Genomic DNA, 21,831 nt, shown 5'->3' with positions numbered 1-21,831 from the left:
CCCGCTGAAGGTATTTCCCCCAACTACTCCCCCGTTGAAATACAATCCTGTTACCTCATGAGGTGGAGATCATTCTCTGCATACAAGAATAGTTTATCCGATCGCCAACAAAATTTTACTTCTGATCATTTGGAAATATACCTTGTAACCCCTTGTGAAAAACATAGTTGAACTGCAGGCACATCTTTTGTTATTTCAAATTAAAGTGTTAATTAGTGGAAATATTCTTCAATCTTAGTTCAGCTCGTATTGTTTTAGAAGATATAGAATTGCTTTTTCCTGCACGAAATAAATATATAAAACAATACATTTCGTCGTAAGTTGCTTTTAGTATTTAAATTTGTATATTGCGTATAACTCATTTCAAGATTGGACCGTGGTGACGGATGAGCATTTAGTGTAAAACTTTCTAGATTTGAAACGGGACCACACATGAATTTCTGACGTATAAATGCTGTATGTACTGCTTTTCTCGGGGCTTTCCTGTTTCTCTCTAGCCGATTCACATCTTCATTGGGGGACTTAAGCAGGATAAAGTAGTAGATTTTCCTTTTCCTTTTCATAATTCGTTTAAATATTGCATACTCATACGCGTGTTAATATCACGTTTTCATAAATATGTAATATTACATATTCTTATATAATATTACATACTTCTTACATTTTTATGCGATTTTTGTTACATATTTAGGGGGTTGATATTACATAAAAATCCGGACTCTAACCATAATTTGCCAATTTTTTCATTGTAGTACGTTACTAGGTATAAAGCTATAAAATAAATCTATCCGTATGTCAACCACTACTACTATTAAAAAAAATCTTGACCTCAAACTTAAGTTTATAGTTCCCAAGTCGTGATTTTCTGAATACAGGCTTTTGAATGATGCGTGTTACGATCCATTAATCAGGGGCCGCGATGACTGAGTAGTAGAGCGTTCACCTCTGGTGTATGGGGTCCTTGTTTCGATCCCAGATCACGCCAAGTGAGCTTTATGGTGAACATACATCGTGTGCGTGGAGTTACTACAAGAACTACAGGAGGAATATGGGACTCAATCAGTACCTGGAACATTGCTTAAATAATGCGATTGCGAGAACTTGTAACTACAGCTACTAAAAGCTATTGCTGTAATACTATAAAAGAAGGGAAACAATCATTTTAAATATTTTCCACAAATACGCCATCTTCAGCAGTGTTGCGAACTTTATCCATGTTTATCATATCTCCGGAAGGGTTTAAGACAGTATAGTTCTCGAACTTTCCGATAACGCGGACTCCCTTGCAATGCTATCTGAAATTTCACATGGTATTAAAAAATTTACTAATTAGAATGACCACTGACAAGAAAGAGAGAAGAAAATAATGCAGTAAGTAAAGACACATGATTGTTTTCTAGTGAACGAAATTTCAATTGAAAATGCAGTAACTTTCAAGACAGCATTTTTAACGAAAATCCACTTGATAATGTTCTCAAATGTGGGCTCATCACTAATGTGAAGAATGAATTAAGACTATTTTTTTCCATAATTGCACTGAAATCTGTCAGCATTAACCTTAGGTCCGATTCCACATTAAGACGATTTTGCCTTAAGCCTTAATACTGCAAAGTGCAGAAAAGGTCTGCTCACATACATAAGTGATAGGAAAAGGCATAAAATGTTGCAATGTCTTTTAAGACAACTCTTCACAGAGCTACAGCGTACGTGCAACCAAAAGCTACAAAGTTCATTTTCATTGGACATATTTTGGGAAGCGCTTCTCATCGTTTTAGAAATCCTAGAGTTAAGGGGCAGGATTGATGTTTGTAAGCATAGGAATGACTACATTTACTTCTTTTTTAAAAAAATCTGGAATTGGAAGCTTTCCGCCACTTGATGAAATCCATGAAATTCCAAGGTATCATGCAGTTAATATAGAATTCCTTTTGAAAAAGTGCCCTTACAAAGGAATTTCTTTCAATTGAAGTAGTCCTATATAACGGTTGACCGGCTTCAGGGTAGAAATTTAGTAAAGAGGAAAACATTTAAATTTACAAACGTAGGTATACAGGGTATGGCACGTAAAACCGGCCCGTCGTAATATTCTGGTACATTGTGTTTTTGGCAACACTTAAATAGTCTACCTTCCTACCAAGAGATGGCGTGTCGAGGTCGGGTCGACTTACGTGACCTGCAGCAGTCACGTGCGGCCGCAGCCAGTGAAACTTGTCGAAACCAGTTGAGAAAAAGGCCTCGTTGTGTTAACCGGGTAAGCCTGACCTGCAGAAGAGGGTGCATTTCTGTTCATGGCTGTTGAGCAATGTTGCCAGTGGTTTCTTGGATCCACTAATGCTCATGAGTGACGAGGCGTGGTTCCACCTGTCTGGGTACGTAAATTCCCAAAACAACCGGTATTGGTCGACAGAAAATCCACACGCAATCCACCAGGTACCCTTGCATGAGAAGATTGGTGTTTGGTGTGCCATTTCCGCCACACGCGTTATTGGGCCCATATTCTTTGAGACGACAGTGAACAGTGACGTGTATCCTGGAGGAGTTTTATACACACTTGACCGAAGAGGAACGTCAGTTATGTTACTTTTAGCAGGACGGTGCAACATGCCACACATCAGCTGCATCATTGTCCCTTGTGCATGAGATGTTTACACCAGAGAGGACAATCAGCAAAGGCTTGTGGCCTCCTCGGTCACCAGACTTGTCCACGTGTGACTTTTACTTATGGGGACTGTTAAAGGGAAGAGTATACGAAACAAATCCACACACAATTGAACTCAAGACCAGGATCCAGGATGTCACCAATAGCATTACAACACAAGAACTGACAAGGGTATATATGAATCTCCTCAATCGTGCTCACATGTGTGTTGAAGTGGGCGGAGGATACTACCCAGCACCTGCTGTGAAGGTGAGTAGTCATATTCAATACATTACATTTCATTTATGTGTTGTAATTAATCATATTCAATACATTACATTTCATTTTATGTGTTCACTTTACGGGCCGGTTTTACGTGCCGCACCCTGTACTTTCTAATAGTTTTCTTTTCAGTAACTGAAAAAAAAAAACTTCTTGCATAACAGCTGAGAGTTCCATTTTAAACAACACATTTCAAATGATAAGCGTCGCGGACCCCCTGGCAAGGTCTCGATGACCCCAGTTTGAGAACTGGTTTAAGATATCGAAATGCTGTAAACCGCAAAATATTTTACACACCCATTACAAACCATACAACTAGATATTATACTTATCCAAGCATTTTTTTTTTTTTTTTTTCCCGAAATAAAGCCTTCCAGAAAAATTAAAAGTTTTCAAGCTCTGGTAACTTGGTTCCTATTCATTGGAAACAAGCCATACCATGGCCATGGTATCCGATGCTAAAGGACTTTCGATGTGCATTCTCGTTGTGTTGTATGTGCGTTAGAGGCTTTCCAAGTTAGGATGTTTGTGATACTATAACACCCTTAGTTTGCAACACTGAATAGTGGTATTTTAAGTTTTCGTTTGACATGATTTGAAATATGTAATAATCTAACGTAATGTCATTTGAATATATATATATATATATATATATATATAGGGTTGGTAACCTGTTTGTTGTGCTTATCTGTTTAACACATGCAAAGATGTCCGCCTCCTTATAGTTGCAAAGTGCAGTTTCGCTTTTCTCTCTTTTGGTTTCTCAGTTATTACGTATGATCAAGATAAATTGTCCACCGTGTATACACAAAATATTAATTTATCATTTACCAGTATTTGTATATCAATTTCTATTAAACACTGAAAACTATAAGGGGCTGCGATGGCTCAGTGGTTGAATGCTCAGTTCTAGTCCGTGGGTTCTCCAATGTCCTCCCACTATTATTCCACCATTTCATCTATTACAATCGCAGTCACCCTTAGCCATGGAGCATAATCGTTGGACGTTAAATTTAAAAACTTACTGAATACTAAATCCGGAATCTAGTCATAATTGATCGTATTTCAGCTTCAACAGACCTTCGAGACGAAATCTTTTAATATGCACTAAATACAATAAAATTGATACCTTATAATACGAAGTGTCCTTTCGTAGCATACGGTTTAGCCACCTTGCTATCTATGAACACAGTCAATTCGACAGAAGTACTCTCTTAGGATACAAAGCCATGAGCAGTGGGTTCCGATTCCACTTTAAACAAATTCCGTCTCCTATAGCTCCTATGCTTAAAAGGAACGTTAAACACCAACTAATCAAACTTAGGAGAGTACTTTTGATCACGAGTTAACTAAATGAAGTCAAGGTTTAAAGTCCTCAATTGCGATATTATCACACTGCTCATCACAGTTCTTTGTACGGACTGACACCCAATTGCTAACAAAAATATAACAGGGTGTCTACTAAAATTCCAAAATGCAATTTCGTGACCTTTTCTTACCCTAACCATAAAATTTAGTAACATTTTCAACAGCAAACTTAGCTGCAAATTGAATCGAATTTTCATGCCTTCGATTTGGTAGCGTCTGAAGCCGACCATAGATACATTTTTGGTGGTGAATTTTGAAGTTTTATAAAAGAAAATTTTCCAGCCTATTTTATATTTGTGCAGATGAAGAAAATCGTGACCCAAAAGCTAAATTTCTTGAATTTCATGACCGTTTTCTGATTTCGTGACTTTTTCATGAATTTCGTGACCGATAGACACTCTGTGTAATACCCAGGTGTAAGAATATAAAGGATTTTTCTTTTCCAGGCTATGAAAAACGGGTTCTCTCAATGTGTCAATTTTAATTTTGGTATCAGTTAAAATTCGTCTACTTTACAAGAGTATGAACACACACAAATCCACATAACACAGGAATGCAATAAAAATCAGAAAAATATTCACCCATACAGGAGGGAACATGATCACATCTACTGCGGATATTCAATTTTCAATTATAACAAGTTAATAAATCAACATGTAGTTTTTTTTAACAATACAAATAAATTTAAAGATTTAGGTACGCAGTAATCATAATCCTAGCCATGTGAAGTATTATAATAACTGCTACTACCACTAATTTTTAACTCTTCAAGGAAAAGTGTTCTGGGATTTTGTCAACGAAACTGCAGACATTTCTGGTATATAGCCACATTCCTTTTTTGGTTTCAATGATATACAACTGATAGGGTGGTGCGTAAATCAGTCAACCCATGCAGTCAGTAATTTTCTTGGGTAAACTGACTTATGCCCCACCTTGTATTTCTAATGTTATTACAAGTACTTCATCAATAGATTAATATATGTTCTCAATATTAACCCCTGAAGTAACTAAGAATTTTAACATTATTGTTAAAGGGAACAAAGCAAATCCAGCAAGAAATAAAGCTATGTGCCAACGTGAAATCACTGATTTTTCGCTCAGCAAAAATTCACTACTATCACATACTGCGTTACTACGCAGTGTAAACCTTTCTCAAGGCCCTGACAATACCATACATTCTCCACGTCGAACCCAAAATTACACATACATATTTGCATGATGCAACACGGAAAAAAAAGTCGCTGCATTATCCTTGCTCCCACTTATAAAAATATGAAAACAGTTCTTTGTCCATACATACTTAAAGATATTCTGCACCCATACATTTGCACTGTTCACAGCATGTAACTCACACTTTCTATGTTAACAAGGTATTTATTTATAGATCTATTGTTTAGATAAATATGAATAGTTCATTTTAAAAAAAAATAAAGCAGTAAGTTTTGAAGATTTTTCATCAACCAAGGCAGGTGACTGAAAACACTTGCGTTTTGTATTTGTATTATTAAAAGATTTTTAATGTAGTTCTGACAGGCTGCTTCTCATTACAAGTCTTCATCATCATCGGGGAGTGCGGTCTTCTGAGCATCCTGAAAAAACAAAAAAATATATGTTACTAAGTAAAACAAGGACAAACTGCGACTTAAACTTCGATTTCAATTACAGTAGGTATTATGAAATGCAACTAGGATCGGGGAGTTCGCCATAAAGCTGAACTTGACCTGATCACTGTCAGGGCAGAGGCAGCAATCACCTGTATGAACAAAACGTCAAAGGAAGATTCACGTCAGTGACCGGTTAAAGCTACAATGAGAAACTTCCCATTCGCAGGGTATTATGTAACGTGAAATACAATTCAGCTTACTATCGGAACATTTTTACACCACTTACACCAAATTATAACTATTCCATTGTCTCTATGGCGAAGACGCTAACAAGACAAAGTTGCGTACCACACCACTTGTTTAATGTTTGTCTACAGAGAGAAAGATACTGGGTTTCTTCTATCATGCCGAAAAAAGCACCTGATTTATTATCGATGGATTTATGTGGCTTCGGGTTGCTTAAATGGACTCTTGGAAAACCAACTGCGATCCACTGAGCACCACGAGTGTGACAGTAATACAATCTTGCAGTTTTGTAACAGTGCGTACGAATGGAAACTACGATGCAGGGCCTTCATCCGAAGGCGGAGTTTACAGACAGAACAAGCCATCATCACAAACCAACTTCACTATTTGCATACTTTTTAATGTACTGTCCAGAAAATTAGAGAATTCTGCTATTTTATTGTACATTTAATATAATATTGAATAGAAAAGTTATCATGAATTTCCCTGAGTCAGAGACTGGACTCAATTGGTTACAATTAAGATTGTTAAAGTGAATATTAATAGTTCTTCAATTATTAATTCTTTAAGAGGTCTCATCCCGGCGAAATTAAAATACCGCTAAGTTTACAGTAATTATGTGGTATCTTCAAATAGATAAAAGATAACCGAAATTAAAAAAAGCTCTTTATAGGGCCCATTCACGGTCCACGGTTTGTACAAACAGTTTGACCATGTATGCTGCTGTATGAACTGTTTGCGCAAACATTTTCCACATCGAACTCGTTCGGAAATTGTTTACACGAACATGATGTTTGCGCAATCACATAGATCGTGTATGGGCATGTTTGTGCGAACACGAGATTTATTTCCGAGCAGGAGGCCTTTATACAAACGCTTATTTCTTGCGTTGTGGCGTCAATGAATAGGATTCAAGAATTCTGGAGAGAATTTATTGAATTTTATCGAAATTTACCTGAACTGTGGAAGGTAAAGAGTAAAGATTATAAAAACAGGAATCTGAAAATTGCGGCCTCATGTTTCTATAATAATATGTCCAAGCGTTTGGGGTGCAATGGCGGTTTCAAATTTAAGTCCTACGTGTTTACGCACACAAGATACGCATAGTGGCAAACAACCTCTGATTAGGAGATATCACATCTCTCATATTTGTATCCTGTTTCTGAATAAGAGGCGTAACCATTTCCAATATTTCACCAAATATAGTTGAATCCATTCGTAATTAAGTCCATAGTCGAACTTATATCAACTTTCCCCTTCCAAAGCACAAGCAATTACTATCGCTAAACAAGCTGCTTCAGTGGATATGTTTATGTGATCAAACTCAAAATTGAACTGAAGTTTGTGCAAATAGTTGAATCGTGTATGGTCGAGTGTTTGCGCAAACCACAGTGTTTGCACAAACCGTGGATCGTCTGTGAGCCCCTTTAGACAATATCATTTTACATGAGATACCGTTATCACGAGTTACTTATCTGCTTTCGATTTCGAGCCATTTTGATATTCGGCATTTATTTTCGCGTTTCTAAACTACTGAAAACTAAAAGCCACTAGGTGACTTGTGATAACGGTACCTCACGTAAAATAAATTTGTCTATGGCGCTCTTGTTCCACATTTCAATTATCTTTTATCTATTTGAAGATATCATATAATTACTGTAAAATTAGCGGTAATTTAATTTCGCCGGGATGAGGCCCATTAATCCGTTTTAACAAATTTCAAAGTTTACAAGTCACTGTAAGAGATACTTCTACTAGTATACTTCAACAGAAACACTTACCTCAAGATCCTTTTCGATCTGGAGCTGCCATTGGGGATCCATTTGAACCTCAGGAGGCACCAGAGCAGGCATAGCAACGAATTCCAAGTTGGGATCGCCAATCAATTTTCTTGCTAGCCACAGGAAGGGTTTCTCAAAGTTGTAATTGCTTTTGGCGCTGATATCGTAGTACTAAAAAGAGAAAAAAAGTTATATGTATATGCTGCATAAGGCATAATGACAATTTTTACTCCGCGAAATAATGTACATATTTCCATTAATGTTACGTAACGAATTTTCATTTCCACACATTCAAACTATAACTGAATACTAAATTTTAAATTCTCTAGGGTGTATCTTTACAGAAAAGGAATTTTCATCTTACATCTAGTGCTTTTGTAACTCAGTTAAAACTTCATACTTCGGCCCGCTCTATGGCCATCGCAAACACTCGTACAGCAAACTGGAAGAAACTACTGCGACATTAAGCACCTTTTAATCCTGTAATAACTGAATACTCCAAGCGTTCAAGAAGCACTAAAATATTTAACATTTAATACTTCGAACTATGTCCATCTTTAAGTTCCAGATGTATTCTTGGGAGATCTGTCTTGTTTCAGATATTTTCACTTCTCAGTAACTTGTTTCACGGTGTGCACTATTTCCTTGGAACAAATCTGTTCTGTCTGTTCATCTATGTACACAATTTGTTTTGGATATTAAAAATTATATTCATGTCTTTCCTTTACAGAACTGTCACAAAGTAACTACAGGTGTTTGAGTACAGAATACTGTTTGCTGCAAGATAATGATGAGTGACTTTACAATTTAAATAAAACTATTTACATATGTACAATCCGCGGCAAAAAACCTGCAACATGAGGATGTAAGTTTATTGTGAAACTACGCCTAACAGCACAGGGAATGAACATAACGTCTAAGTGGAACGAATCACGCCAGGATAAACCTCGGCCTCCTCCCGTGCACACTTATTTTGGAGCAAAAGACTTCTTCATTTCACAATAAACTTATATGTTCATGTTGCAGGTTTTTTGCCGCGGATTGTACAAAATTAATAAAATTTTGCTCTTGTTAATGCAATTCCATCAGTGTTCCAAATTTCTTGTGCAAATGAAAATTTAAATATATTCCTTTAGATGTTGTCGGAACACGAATGTAGTTTGACATTTTATTGATCTCGTGTCCTGATTGCTTCAAGGACTACAACCATGTTTGCAACCATGGCCCAAGCGCGGGCCGTAATATATGGAAGCTTTAATTAGGATACAAAAACGCTGGATGCTAAGCGAGTTCCTTTTCTACCAAGCGAATACATTCACTTTTCTCTGAAGTACATTGTAACAGTGTTATGTAGTACCCGGATCTATAATTGATATCTAAAATACCCAACTAGCTATATATAAATACGTGAGTCACTTTTTCTTTCGTTCGGATCATTTCCGATCTACATATATGAACATATTTCGAAAAAAGCAAAACACAGTCTTTAGAGGGCAGGAGTAAATTTTGTCCTCTAACATTCATTCCCATTAATAAAAGGTTTCCCAATAAGGAACTACAAGCTCCTAGTCAGTTTAATCATCACGCCACGCAGATAGGACTTATGTTCACTTACATGAAACACCACTTTTTATATATATATATAGAGAGAGAGAGAGAGAGAGAGTTCTTTTTCTTAGAAGCATGTATAAATATTGAAATTCCCTATAAACTACACGGTTTTTCTGTAGTTATCTGTAAAGTCTTGAAGAAACTCTGGACAATTTTGAGATTTTTTCAGAATGATTTCTTTCTCAAGGTTTTAAGTTTATCCCTTGATCATCCGAGCCTAAGGGAGACATGATCACGAACAAAATGGTGGAATGACGGAAGTGGAACCTATGCAGTCTTTTGTCCAAAACAAAGTCACTTTGAGGGAGCTAGGATCTAGCTAAGCACCACACGAACCAGAGGCAAATGCTGTAGTTTCCAATTTTACATCCAATGGGGAAAAAACATTCGTGGCCCGGGGTCACGCATGTCATCAGAAAATCCTTGCACATTAAGGAAATAGATTAAGTGCCCAGTCAGGCAGGATGCACTGTGCTGTTGAACATCTGAAAGTTCACCATGAGGAATACAAGTTCGCAACAGTCACACGACAATGCATGCCCATGTTAAAAGGAAGATGCATTCTTTCCATTAGTTCCAGTATAAAACCTCTCCTCCCCCAACGTATTCTTCTGATATCTCGATCGCTGCTTGAAAATTTCCGTATGACGAGGATGTGCAACGTCCAGTTAAGGAGTTATTTCATCATGGAGTGCAATCGTTGAACACAAGTATGAGCCTGGCATGCAAATGGAGACTATTTTGACTAATCTGGTCAGTTTTCATTGTTGGGATTCTTTGAAAGAAACATTAGGTTTTCGACAGTATTTTTCCAGTGGTTTGTTATTTGTTACTAATGAGACCCGACAGTGTTACTTCGTACGTTGTATTGTCCAGTGCCATTGTATAGCGTTTGACACCTAAAATTATGAGTTAATTCTGAGTTTAACGTCCCTTTCAGCAGAAAGGCTATGTGAGACGGGACCTACTGATTAACGTGGAATCCGAGCCACATGAGCTCCCACCGGGAATCAAACCTTGGCCTCTCACAACTAAGGTATGTACGCTAACCGCTTAGCCAAGAAGCTCCACCTAAAGTTATGATACCAGAAGTGAGTAGTTTCCTGAGTTACATTTAAGAAATTATACACGTCCAGTCCATCACTGAAATACAGGGTGTTTGAAAAAGAACTCCCTAGTTTTAAGTATAAATTTAATTGGGAAATGAATGAAAACTTACATCAATGAGTACATATCATGAAAGAGAATCTTTCAAGTTTTGTTTAATGTTGGTAGACTTCAACGTGGGATCCTTTGCTGTAGGTGGTTCACCACCATACTGACGTCTAAAATTACGTTGCACTGTCATAACAGACTCAGTTTTCACAAGCCAAATAACACACTGCGCTTCTTGTTGCGGAGTACACATTGTTGCTCTGCACTGCACACCTGCCTGGACTGAACTGAGGAAACAGGAAGAAAAAAAAAACTGGTGCCGTCTCAAGGTCAAGCAGGCCTGCCAACTGCAGGGGAGCAAAACTTGGCGAGTTGATGAAAAACACTACAAGCTAGAATAATGTATGTCACTTTGTACAGATTCTAGGACACATTAAAACTGAGTTCTTTTTCAAATACTGTACATTTACTTTTGTCATATATTTTTACATTACACAATATATGTGAAATTATATTCCACAAACACAGACAACTAACATGCCAACTTAATTGACAGTCAAAATACCTGCATTATCATATCAACTTCCTTCTAGAACTAAATAGTCAAGTGGTAGTAATGCTCGATTTGTAGCACCAACAGCAGCTGTATCCATTAATGTATACGGGATAACTGTAGGAATTAATACTAAAAAAAACGCTTGGCTATTTCAACAAATCAATCTTGTTGCCCAATAATTACTTACCTGAAGATTCTTCTTTCTGTGGAACACAATGCTTTTAGCCTTAACTTTTCTATCCTTGATGTCGACTTTATTCCCACAAAGAACTATAGGAATATTCTCACACACTCGAACTAAATCTCTGTGCCAATTGGGAACGTTTTTGTATGTGACTCTTGAGGTTACATCGAACATGATGATAGCGCACTGACCCTGGAAAACAAAATTATTTTATCAGAACGTTTGAAAGAAGTTTCTTTGCAGGAATTCAAACGTACACCAGGATATATGCAATGGTCAAAGTAAGACCTATTATGACATGTGAGGTTATACATTTAGATCTGTATACTTAAGACACTCCTCTACCCCTTTCTCACTTGGATATTATTTGCATAATCTAAGAAGCGTACTTCCAGTACATTTAGAACTTGGTCAAGATAATACTTTAGGAGAAAAGTCCCCTTTACAAACTAAGACTGATTACATAAAACTACACGTATAATTCAGAGCAGTGATGAACAACTTATCATGTATCGCGAAACACGACAAAATGAAAACCATTCTTGTGAGCCATGCAAATTTAAAAAGAAATATATATAAATATACAATGATAATTTACTAATATATTATATATGTACTTAATTTTGTGAATATTTTTTTCTACGTATTCTGCTTGTTTCATTTGTAGCCAAAAATTGGAGCTACAGCTACGAACATTTTAAAGTAACTCAGAGTCTGCATTTTTCTGAAACTCGGCCTGGTGCCAACTGCTCTCTTGGAGAATTGGCTTATTAAGCAGAAGGTGAAAGAATGGTGGGGGAGAAAAGAACAAAATGAAATCTTTGAGTTTTACGTCCCACGGTTATGCCGGTTAGGCTAAAGGAGACTGTGATGATGAGTAATGGATGAAATGGTGGAATGAATAAAGTGGGAGGAAACGGGAGAACCCCGAGAAAACCCATGCACACGGTGTTTGTCCACCACAAAGTTCACTTGGCGGGGGCAAGGATCGAACCCGGGACCCCAAGCACCAGAGGTGGACGCTCTACCACTGAGCCACCGTGGCCCCAGGGAGAAAAGTACAATTTCAGATACTATGAAGAGGAAGAGAACCTGTTTGGGACATTGTCTAAGAACTTATCATACGGGACATTTTATAGGGTATGGTAGCAGGAAAGGAGGATGATGATGGAGACAACAACAGGGTGTCTACTAAAATTCCAAAATGAGATTTCGCGACTTTTTCCTTACTAAACCATAAAATTTCGAAACATGCAAAAACATAACAGTATACCTATATTCTTTAGCACTCATCTATGTTATCTCTACTTTCAAAAGCCGTTCCCTGGAGCGATAAAAACTTTGTGTCTTCTCACAGTTGAATAGACCGATTAAATGCGTAGGTGGTTTCGGCGATGCGATGCAATTTTCATCGCCACTGCTCAATGATGTCAGCTTTAGAACAATTTCAAGAGCAAATCTGTGTGTGAATAAGGTCGAATTTTCAAGCATGTGATAAACCCCTGCTTTGCTCGTGATTTGGTAGCGTCTAAAGCCGACCAATGACATTTTTGGCGATAAACTTTGACGTTTTATAAAACAAAAACTTTTCAATCTCTAGCTATAGCTGCAAAGATATTGAAAAAAGCTAAATTTCTTGACTTTCATGACCGCATTCTGATTTCGTAAAATTTCTCATGACTTTTGTGACCGACAGACATCCTGTACAATTAATGGACGATATTAAAACTGGAAAATTACGTTAGAGGCAGACCGTTGGGAATGGAAGCTTCTCAGCTGCAGCAATAATGGCAAAATACCTATAATGATGGTGATATATGGCCATAGGCTAACAATCAGAAAGTAAATAGAGGAAGAGAATTGTCTAACTAGTACTACTAATAATAGCAGTATTAAGTGAGTAGAAATAACTATGGTATGCAGAACAAAAATTTCTCATCACGTGGCAGGGTTGGCTGATTTAAACCAAGATGGTTTAAACCAGCTGGTTTTCACAAAACCAACTGGTTTAAACAAAAAAACGAAAAATGCTTTAAAACGTATGAACATCACGGTGACGCTTCCATACATCAAACCAACAGCATTAGTTTTATCTCCTTTTAATCAAGGCGTTCCATGTTCAATTCTCAGTCGAACCACAACCCTTTTCAAGTGTAAACTAAGTTGCGGTTCGGATGTCACTTTAAGCGAAAGTCTTCTTAATAACCTAGTATTACATAAGGATGTTAAGCCTAAACATAAGAAACGAAACCTAAGTGTATATTTCTGCTTGCCCGAATGCCTGTTTTATAAAGAAGCCAAGATTGCTTAAATATATTGATAGAAAATGACAAAATTTACCGACTGCCTACATAGCATTCAATTTTAGCTTGGGTTGGACTTTCAATTTAATTGAATAATATCTACATACCGATTTGTAATTAATACTTCAGTTTTAGCGTACTGATGATACGTTGACCATAAAATTTTACATGCCATAGAGCAACATATTTAAACAGAAAAACCCGGTTTTTGCCAACCCTGTCTTGTGGGCAGCACTAAACGTGATTTCATGACCTTTGTTTATTTATTGAACGCAGAAGCTTGCTTCGGTATTATGGAGTATGCTCAAAGATATAGAAAAGTGGATAGAACATTGCCGACGTTTTAACATTTTGATTATACACCCTGTTTCAACAAGTATATACGTATGTCGAATGCATATATTTATTAAACTTTAAAACATACGAATACGAAATTTTACACACATTTACGAACCTCAAGTTCAAATTACAGTTCAAAGTTCAAATTAGATGTTCAATATGCCCTCCATCAGCGACACGAACAGTATCACATCGATACTCAAATTGCTCCCATACTCGGGCAAGCATGTCCTGCGTCACTGACGTTATGGTTGAACGGATCCGGTTCTTTAACTCTTCCAGGTTCTGTGGGAGTGGTGGTACACTCATGTCCAAAATTATTGTCGCATGTCTATAAATGTGTTGTTCTTGAAATATAATTTGATAACGAATTCGCCCGGTTTTTCTTATAATGTTACTATGTGTATAATCGGCAAAGACATGTGGAAAAGTTCATGTCAAAAGACATCATTATCAAATTATATTCTTACAAGAAGACAGTTATAGATATGCGACAATCATTTTGACATGAATGTACATAAACGTTGTCTTTCACGAAACCTCACAGGAAAAAGTCTCAGGGTGACCGTGGAGGCCAGCTGAGACATGCTAAGTCGCCAGCTACCTGACGACCAATCCGACGGTTCGGTAGAGTTTCATACAGATATTCACGCACTCGACGACTTCAATGAGGGGGTGCCCCCGTCTTGTTGAAAAATGAAGTTGTCTTCGTGCAGCTTCGGAAACAACCAGTTTTGTAACATAGCGAGATACTGCTGACTGTTTTTCCAAAGAAGAATGGGCCGTATACAGATTATCGGGATATCGCACAAAACACACTGAATGGGCGAATCTCGTATATGTTCAATGGCTGCATGTGGGTTCTGTAGGCCCCAAATTCGAACATTTTGTTTGTTTACCTGACAACTAACACGGAAAGTCGCTTCATCACTGAACACAATGCATTGTGCAAAAGTGTTATAATTGTAAATAGCATACAGAATCTCGTTACAAAATGCCACACGTTTACGTTTGTTATCAGGACGCAGAGCTTGTAACAGCTGTAACTTGTACGACTTCATAACCAATCGACGTCTCAAAACACGCCAAATTGTTGTTGTCGGCACTTGTAACTCCCATCTTGACGTCTTGACGAGTTGATTTTGAAGGACTACATTGGAAAGAAATTTGAATTCGTGCAACATTTTCTTCAGGAACACGACGGCGGCCAGGACTTTCCTCTACATACACATCCTGTAGGGTCTATCTACAAACTGTCGATACCATCTGCGAATGTTCCACCCATTCGGAGAATCAATTTGGTACCTCAACCTCAAACGTCTTTGCACTGTAATCACGGAATTGCACCTCACAAACTCGAGAACACAAAATGATTTCTGCTGCGGAATAGCCATTTTAAACATATGACTGTTACCAAGCAAAACAGAAGACAACTGACATCTAGCGGCTATTAATATAAACTAGACTATGTATTAGTTTCTCCAATAGCCGAGCCGAGGCGCAGCGATCGATCGTTTGGACAAAATTCTTCGTAATACGTATATTCTTTTTGAAACAGGGTGCACTGCTTTTCTATTTTTGGAATATCCTCGCCAACTATTTCGTGGTTTGATGTGCATATTTCGTAGCATTTTTTTAAAATACATGTGATGTGTAATATGTACCGGTATGACATTGGCAAATGTGTATACGCAAACCATTACTAGAGACAAGATTTTCTGGTAAATATGGATTCGTAATTTCGTTAGAAAAATATGCGTAAAGCGAGATAAAATTTGTAAATAAAAATTCAATGTAAGAACACTATTTTCCTTGGCAAATACAATTAGTTACCTTTTATTTCAACTTAATTTCTACTCATCATCACGCATGATTATATTAAACAATATACGAGTTTTAAAAAAATATCACTAAGCTCATGTCAAAAGCATTAAGAAAAACACACAAGAGAGAACATTAATAAAAAAAGCTTTTTTAATGCAAATAACATGTAAGAATTGTTGGTTTCTGGTGTTAAATTGGTTGTTCGCCACCAGCGTTTCTTTTTTCTAACAAAACTACTACTACTTTTTGTGATTTTCGTTTTCATTCTGCTTCACATACGAATCGCGTCGCTTCCAGGCTAGCCTAATATTACAAAATTTACACAACTATATTTGACGTGCATCAAAAACACAGTAACTATGATCTTTACACTCTTGTGCTCTATCGAAACATGTGATTTTCAGCATTTTGTACTGTTGAGTACCGGTACGGTTGCTTTGCCGTTGAGAAGTACACGAGGCAATCTGGAACCACACTAGTTGAAGCCAAGAAAACAGGCAAACTGAGGGAGGGCTGGCGCCAGACATCCAGCAGTCCCATATTTTATTGTGGTAGACAAATGAAGAACTAGTAGCGTTTACTCATGTTAAGTATGCAGAAGGGAGAAATAACGATAATGAATAAATCGTGTCTCGAAAAATTGTCTCTTTCGCGTAAATTTCGTGGAATATCGAGACTCGCTGCAAATTTCGCTTATTCGACAAAATTTCGCGTTGAATCGCGTGCGTTACATGGCATAACAAATAGTGAAAAATGTTTATTTTATGTACACAACATTTTCATACAGAACTGATACATTTCACGTGTCACCAAAAAATCGTGTCTCTAACCATTACAAACAATATATTTTAAAATGAAGTATAATAATAATAATAATAATAATAACACAAAACTTAAATTTTATTTTCATCACCCAACATATCTCATATTCAGAAAGACGTTTCACAGTGAGTGGCACAAGTGCACATGATAAAAGCCCTCTCCCACGGATTCTATCCCTCAGAAGTCAACTTCGGTTTCTCGACTAGAACATGTTTTGTGCACTTTACCTCACTTGTAACAATTAAATACAAATGACTACCCTTACAATGCCAACTTATTTATTGCAGCGAAGCACATTAAATACTCAATTAGATTCTTCATTAAAATAAAACATTCGCAGGAAAAAAAAAATGTATATTTGCAAGGTTAGTCATAGGCTATAATTTAGTTAAGAAAAATGAGCCAGACGAGTTCTACATTTACAGCACTGATGTGAAAAATCAATACATGAAAATAATCAAGTCAGACTAATCTTACAGATCTCTTTTATTGAAAAATTGCCTAGCTTACCTGAATGTAATAACCATCACGTAAACCACCAAATTTCTCTTGGCCTGCCGTGTCCCAAACATTGAATCTAATTGGTCCTCTGTTAGTGTGGAAAACGAGAGGATGAACCTCTACGCCCAATGTAGCAACGTATTTCTTTTCGAATTCTCCAGTCAAGTGACGTTTAACGAAAGTAGTCTTCCCTGTGCCACCGTCTCCTACGAGTACACACTTAAATGTGGGCATATCACCTTCCTGTGCCATGGTTGAAATTTACCTTTAAAAAAAATGATAAAACGGAATTAGAAATCATGAGCTATAAAACATAAGATATTTTACCACACTACACGATACCTTATAATAATAATCTGATTTTAGCATCTGTCATCACCTCAATCACATCGCAGTTTCAATCGGCCGCCATATACCTATGTGAGGAAGAGAAGCAACTATTAACTGAAAACAGAACTCGAAGTGCTTGTCAAGTTTGTATATATGTCCTGCAGACATTTTTTGAACGTATAAAAAAAGGTCAAAATCCACTTCTTACCACGCTCGTTTCTGTGTATATCCACTATCACTGTCGCTCGACTTCCGTTCGAACGCACCTCTGCAGGCCCACCACCATCGTTCTGCCATGAGTCGGTTCGATAGCATCTGTGCTTTTTAGTGACCACCTACCACAGGTTGCTTTTTTTTCCCACTATTTTTCAAGCTACATATCTGAAAGCCGCATTTAGATGCAAATTGTAAAATTGTAATTTCTCAACAATTATTCTGATTCCCTCCTTGAAGGTTTTAATCTATGCCAACTGAAATGATTTTCATGTCGCCACGTGGAAACATTTTGCGGGACAAATACAAAGGAAATTACTGAAAGAATTATACTTTTTTCAACAACTCTTTTTAGTCATGCATCAAAAGTAAACCTGTACAGTTGAGATATAACTTCCACTAAAATGCAATCAAAAGACAAGCGGATCTTTTGCTTGGTCAGATTTGGGTGCAGAGTTCCTGAGTACCGAGGTTATATGAGACTAGAACGTACGGCTTAACGATAAACATGTTCTCCCAACGGGAAATGTAATATAGTTACATTTTTGTGATTTGTGTGTTGCAACCACAGTTTTTTTACTTTTTTTTTTTTTTTTTATATGAAACTAAACATTAAGATTTTACTTTCCTTTATCTTTCAAAAATTTGTCAACCCTAAGCTTAAAGTTGGATCCGAACCATTACTTGTAATCAGAGAAAAATATTCCTCCATCTACACTGAAACACAGGACCCTCATTTTTACAAAAGCGACGTGTCATCTGATAGAAATACGTTGTACTGGCCTTGTATACTTATGACCATATCAAGAATTATTTCAGGATTTCAGGGCGAAATGATATATAACTGCACAAGTAAAATCAACGAATAGCTATGTAAGATATTAAAACTAATGGACAATACCAGAAGACTAGAGAATACAGATAATTTGGTCACGGCATCAATAAAAGTGAACAAGACAATTCGTGTGCATGCTGGCTCTAAACTATACCCATATACATACACAAAAAATGAATTTGACTTCAATAATGCACTCATATTTGTGTTTCCTGGCTAATGTATGAGAACAGATCTAAATAGTGTGAGATACGAGCAAATTTCACCATAAAGTTCAAATGATTTCGAGCAATGTCTCCCCCCAACCACTTGGTAGTGATTACGGTTCGTAGCTTAACCGTGATTATCCTGAGGATAAATACAATGTAGACGTACAGCATAAACACCAGTGCATAAAACACGAACCAACTTGTGCTAGGTGGCCACTAAAAGCACGAATGCTACCCAACAGCTAAAAGGGGGTCCGAGCGGGTGTCCATAGGGAATAGGCGCGTCAGTGACAATGGGTATACACAAACTACGTCTTTTATAACGGCTAACTGTAAGTCATAGTACCGGCTCCGGGGCCATCGATAGATTTAGGAGAGACTAACTGCATTTATTTATTTACTCTGCATTAAACTAAATGTAATTTTAACAAAAAGAACCACCTGGTTTCAACCAGCCATCCCTGCCTTGTATAATCACCTTTGAAAGTTTTTAACAGATGATGCGATAAATTTGGCGTATTTGCATAGCTGGGATCAAAACAGTGTGTTCTTGACTATATGTTGGTTCCCAACTAGACTACTGGGTCACAATACCTAGTAATAACGAAATACGACTATATATAGTATATTCTGGATATATGCAAAATAATTATACTTAAAAACATAACAATCGTGTCCATGAATTGTTCCCTCCCACATTCACATTCCACCAACCCATCAAACTTATAGGGCAAAACCATAACATGTAGAACGAATAATAATGAACTGTACTCTGTTCTCCGGAATCTAACCATGAAGTAGAACGTTGATTTTATAACGCTATTGACGAAACAAATCTATATAACACCTGCAGATTATAAATTTGGAATTAGAAAAAGATTTAATTTACAAACTTGTCATATCCATCGCACTTTATGATGCTAGCGAACGGCGTTACGGAATCTATTACCTTCTCATACGAAAGGATAAGAAATACCCACAATTCTAACACTTTACACGTACATTCACTTCTATAGTAAAATAAAGTTTCCCTCTCGGGGGGGGGGGGGGTTATTAAACCATGGAGGTTTACTTTAGGCACATCACTCGAAATAATAGTTTCCTTTTCACTTTTCTTTTTGTTGTTGTCTTCTAAATAATTTGCACTGGGCGACATGAAAATATCACTTGGCACAGAAAAAAATCAAGGGAGCCACCACAATTTTTAAAAAAACAATCATTTTACGATTCGCGCCCAAACTTAACTGTGCTAGATGGTCATTATACAGGGTGTCTACTAAAATTCCAAATTGAAATTTCATGACTTTTTCGTGACCTTTTCTTTACCAAATCACACAATTTCCTAACATTTTCAAGAGCGAATTTGGGTGCAAATTAGGCGGAATTTTCATCCATGCTATAGAAACGTACTTTGCTAGCGTCTAAAGCCAACCATAGACATTTTTGGTGGTGAATTTTGACGTTTTATAAAACAAAATTTTCCAATCTGTACTTACATTTGTACAGTTAAAAAAAATCGTGACCCAAAAGCTAAATTTCGTGACCGTTTTCTGATTTCATGACCGACAGACAGCCTGTCATAAAGCACGAATGCTATTTAACCGAGTCAGGGGGGCACAGAGAGCGAGGAGTGCGTCCGAAGGGAGCACGCGCGCCAGTGACGGTGAACATTCGTACGCGAAAACAAGTAGGTTTTGACAATGATACACGAGTTTCAGTAACACTTGTCATGGTTTCCACTAGCACTCCACTTATAAACGTAGAATACAGCTTGCACTGTACAGAAATACAACCCTGGTGGAAAGTAGTAAACTATCTTTTATATGCACTCACCCATTTTCTCCGTCGTAAAGCATTTTTTGCTGTTTTTACGCTAGTAATCTACACTTGGAAACCTAAAATACAGGATTATTACTTTGTACTTAATACTATCGCCTGCTGAAATTCTATCAGGAACGGTGCAACAAGACTCCAAAAAACACTATATTTATTTGGCGGCTCGCAGATTCTTAATACGTATGCAAAGTATACATTTAGGTCAGTCATAACTACACATACATATTAGTTTACTTATACATAGGCCCTACATATAAGTAAAAACAGGTACGAAAATTTTGATTCGACGAGTTATCCAACCCGACAAACGAATGCTGCGATCAAGCACATTACATTAACGGAACAACTATTCAAATCAATTACTTTACTAATACAGCGGGCAAGTTCATACCTATCGGTAATTTCTAACTGTACTAACGCATAAATAAAGCATTAATCATTAAAATACAACCGTCTGAAACAACTTCGCCGGTAATTAGAATAAGTTATGAAGAAGTACTTTAGAATTTTAATAAACGTGTAAAACACACAAACAAGACATTCATAATTCTTTTCGTTATTACTTTAACAATTATCACGTTTGTGTAATATGTTATATGACGTCCAACACAACTATGCATCATACAAAATTATTGCGGGAATACGAGTTGTAACGAACACTACACAATAAGCTACTCTAAGTCAAATAATTTCGTTGGCTGGCATTCATGCAAACTTTTAAATTCACCCTAGCAAAATAAATGTTTACAACAGTACTAATATTTAAAATGAATGAACGTGCAGTGTACATGCAATATCAAATTTTAGAAACTTTTCACTTCAGTACGGAAATGGCGCCTTTTCATTGTATCACAGGAAAATGAGACTGAAGGAACTACACATTACGATTAATTTTACCTTTATCGTTGACACAACACAAAACTAACAAAATCAAATAAAACTTAGCAGTCCAAAGGTTTTAAAATATCCTCCTATTTACAAACTATCCACCGATGCACGCGAATTTCTTCGATTTACCTTTGCTCTTGCTCACGTCCTTACGGTTCACAATGGCGTTTCGCGCAGAGAAGGCAGAGACCATCTACCGGTCTCATTACGTCAGCATGTGAGATATAAAATAAAAATTATAAAAAATATAGAAAAGTCTTAAAATTATTAAAATAATTTTAGAATAACTTTAGTGGTAATCATTAT

The 21,831-nt window shown here is 36.9% G+C and overlaps 1 protein-coding gene across 3 annotated transcripts; it reads right to left on the bottom strand.

Annotated features, from left to right (window-relative positions):
* Positions 1 to 4,749: 4,749 nt before the first annotated feature.
* Positions 4,750 to 21,807, bottom strand: Ran (RAN, member RAS oncogene family). Of its 3 annotated transcripts, none has more exons than XM_081770869.1 (5): positions 21,655 to 21,807; positions 17,224 to 17,479; positions 11,429 to 11,617; positions 7,920 to 8,090; positions 4,750 to 5,877 (listed from the first exon to the last, which is right to left on the bottom strand). In XM_081770869.1, exons 2-5 carry the CDS (start codon positions 17,464 to 17,466, stop codon positions 5,833 to 5,835), a joined length of 648 nt encoding a protein of 215 aa, XP_081626995.1. In that variant the 5' UTR covers positions 17,467 to 17,479; positions 21,655 to 21,807; the 3' UTR covers positions 4,750 to 5,832. The 3 variants fall into 3 exon arrangements, with proteins under 3 accessions (XP_081626995.1, XP_081626996.1, XP_081626997.1); XM_081770870.1 differs by having other exon boundaries at positions 21,535 to 21,681; XM_081770871.1 differs by lacking the exon at positions 21,655 to 21,807 and adding an exon at positions 21,426 to 21,535.
* Between the last annotated feature and the right edge of the window lie 24 nt (positions 21,808 to 21,831).

This window comes from Thermobia domestica, chromosome 9, assembly GCF_964235325.1.
Source record: "Thermobia domestica chromosome 9, izTheDome1.hap1.1, whole genome shotgun sequence".
Classification (NCBI taxonomy): Eukaryota; Metazoa; Arthropoda; class Insecta; order Zygentoma; family Lepismatidae; genus Thermobia; species Thermobia domestica.
Note: the sequence above shows the minus strand (reverse complement) of the source record. Positions and strands in the feature narration are given on the sequence as shown.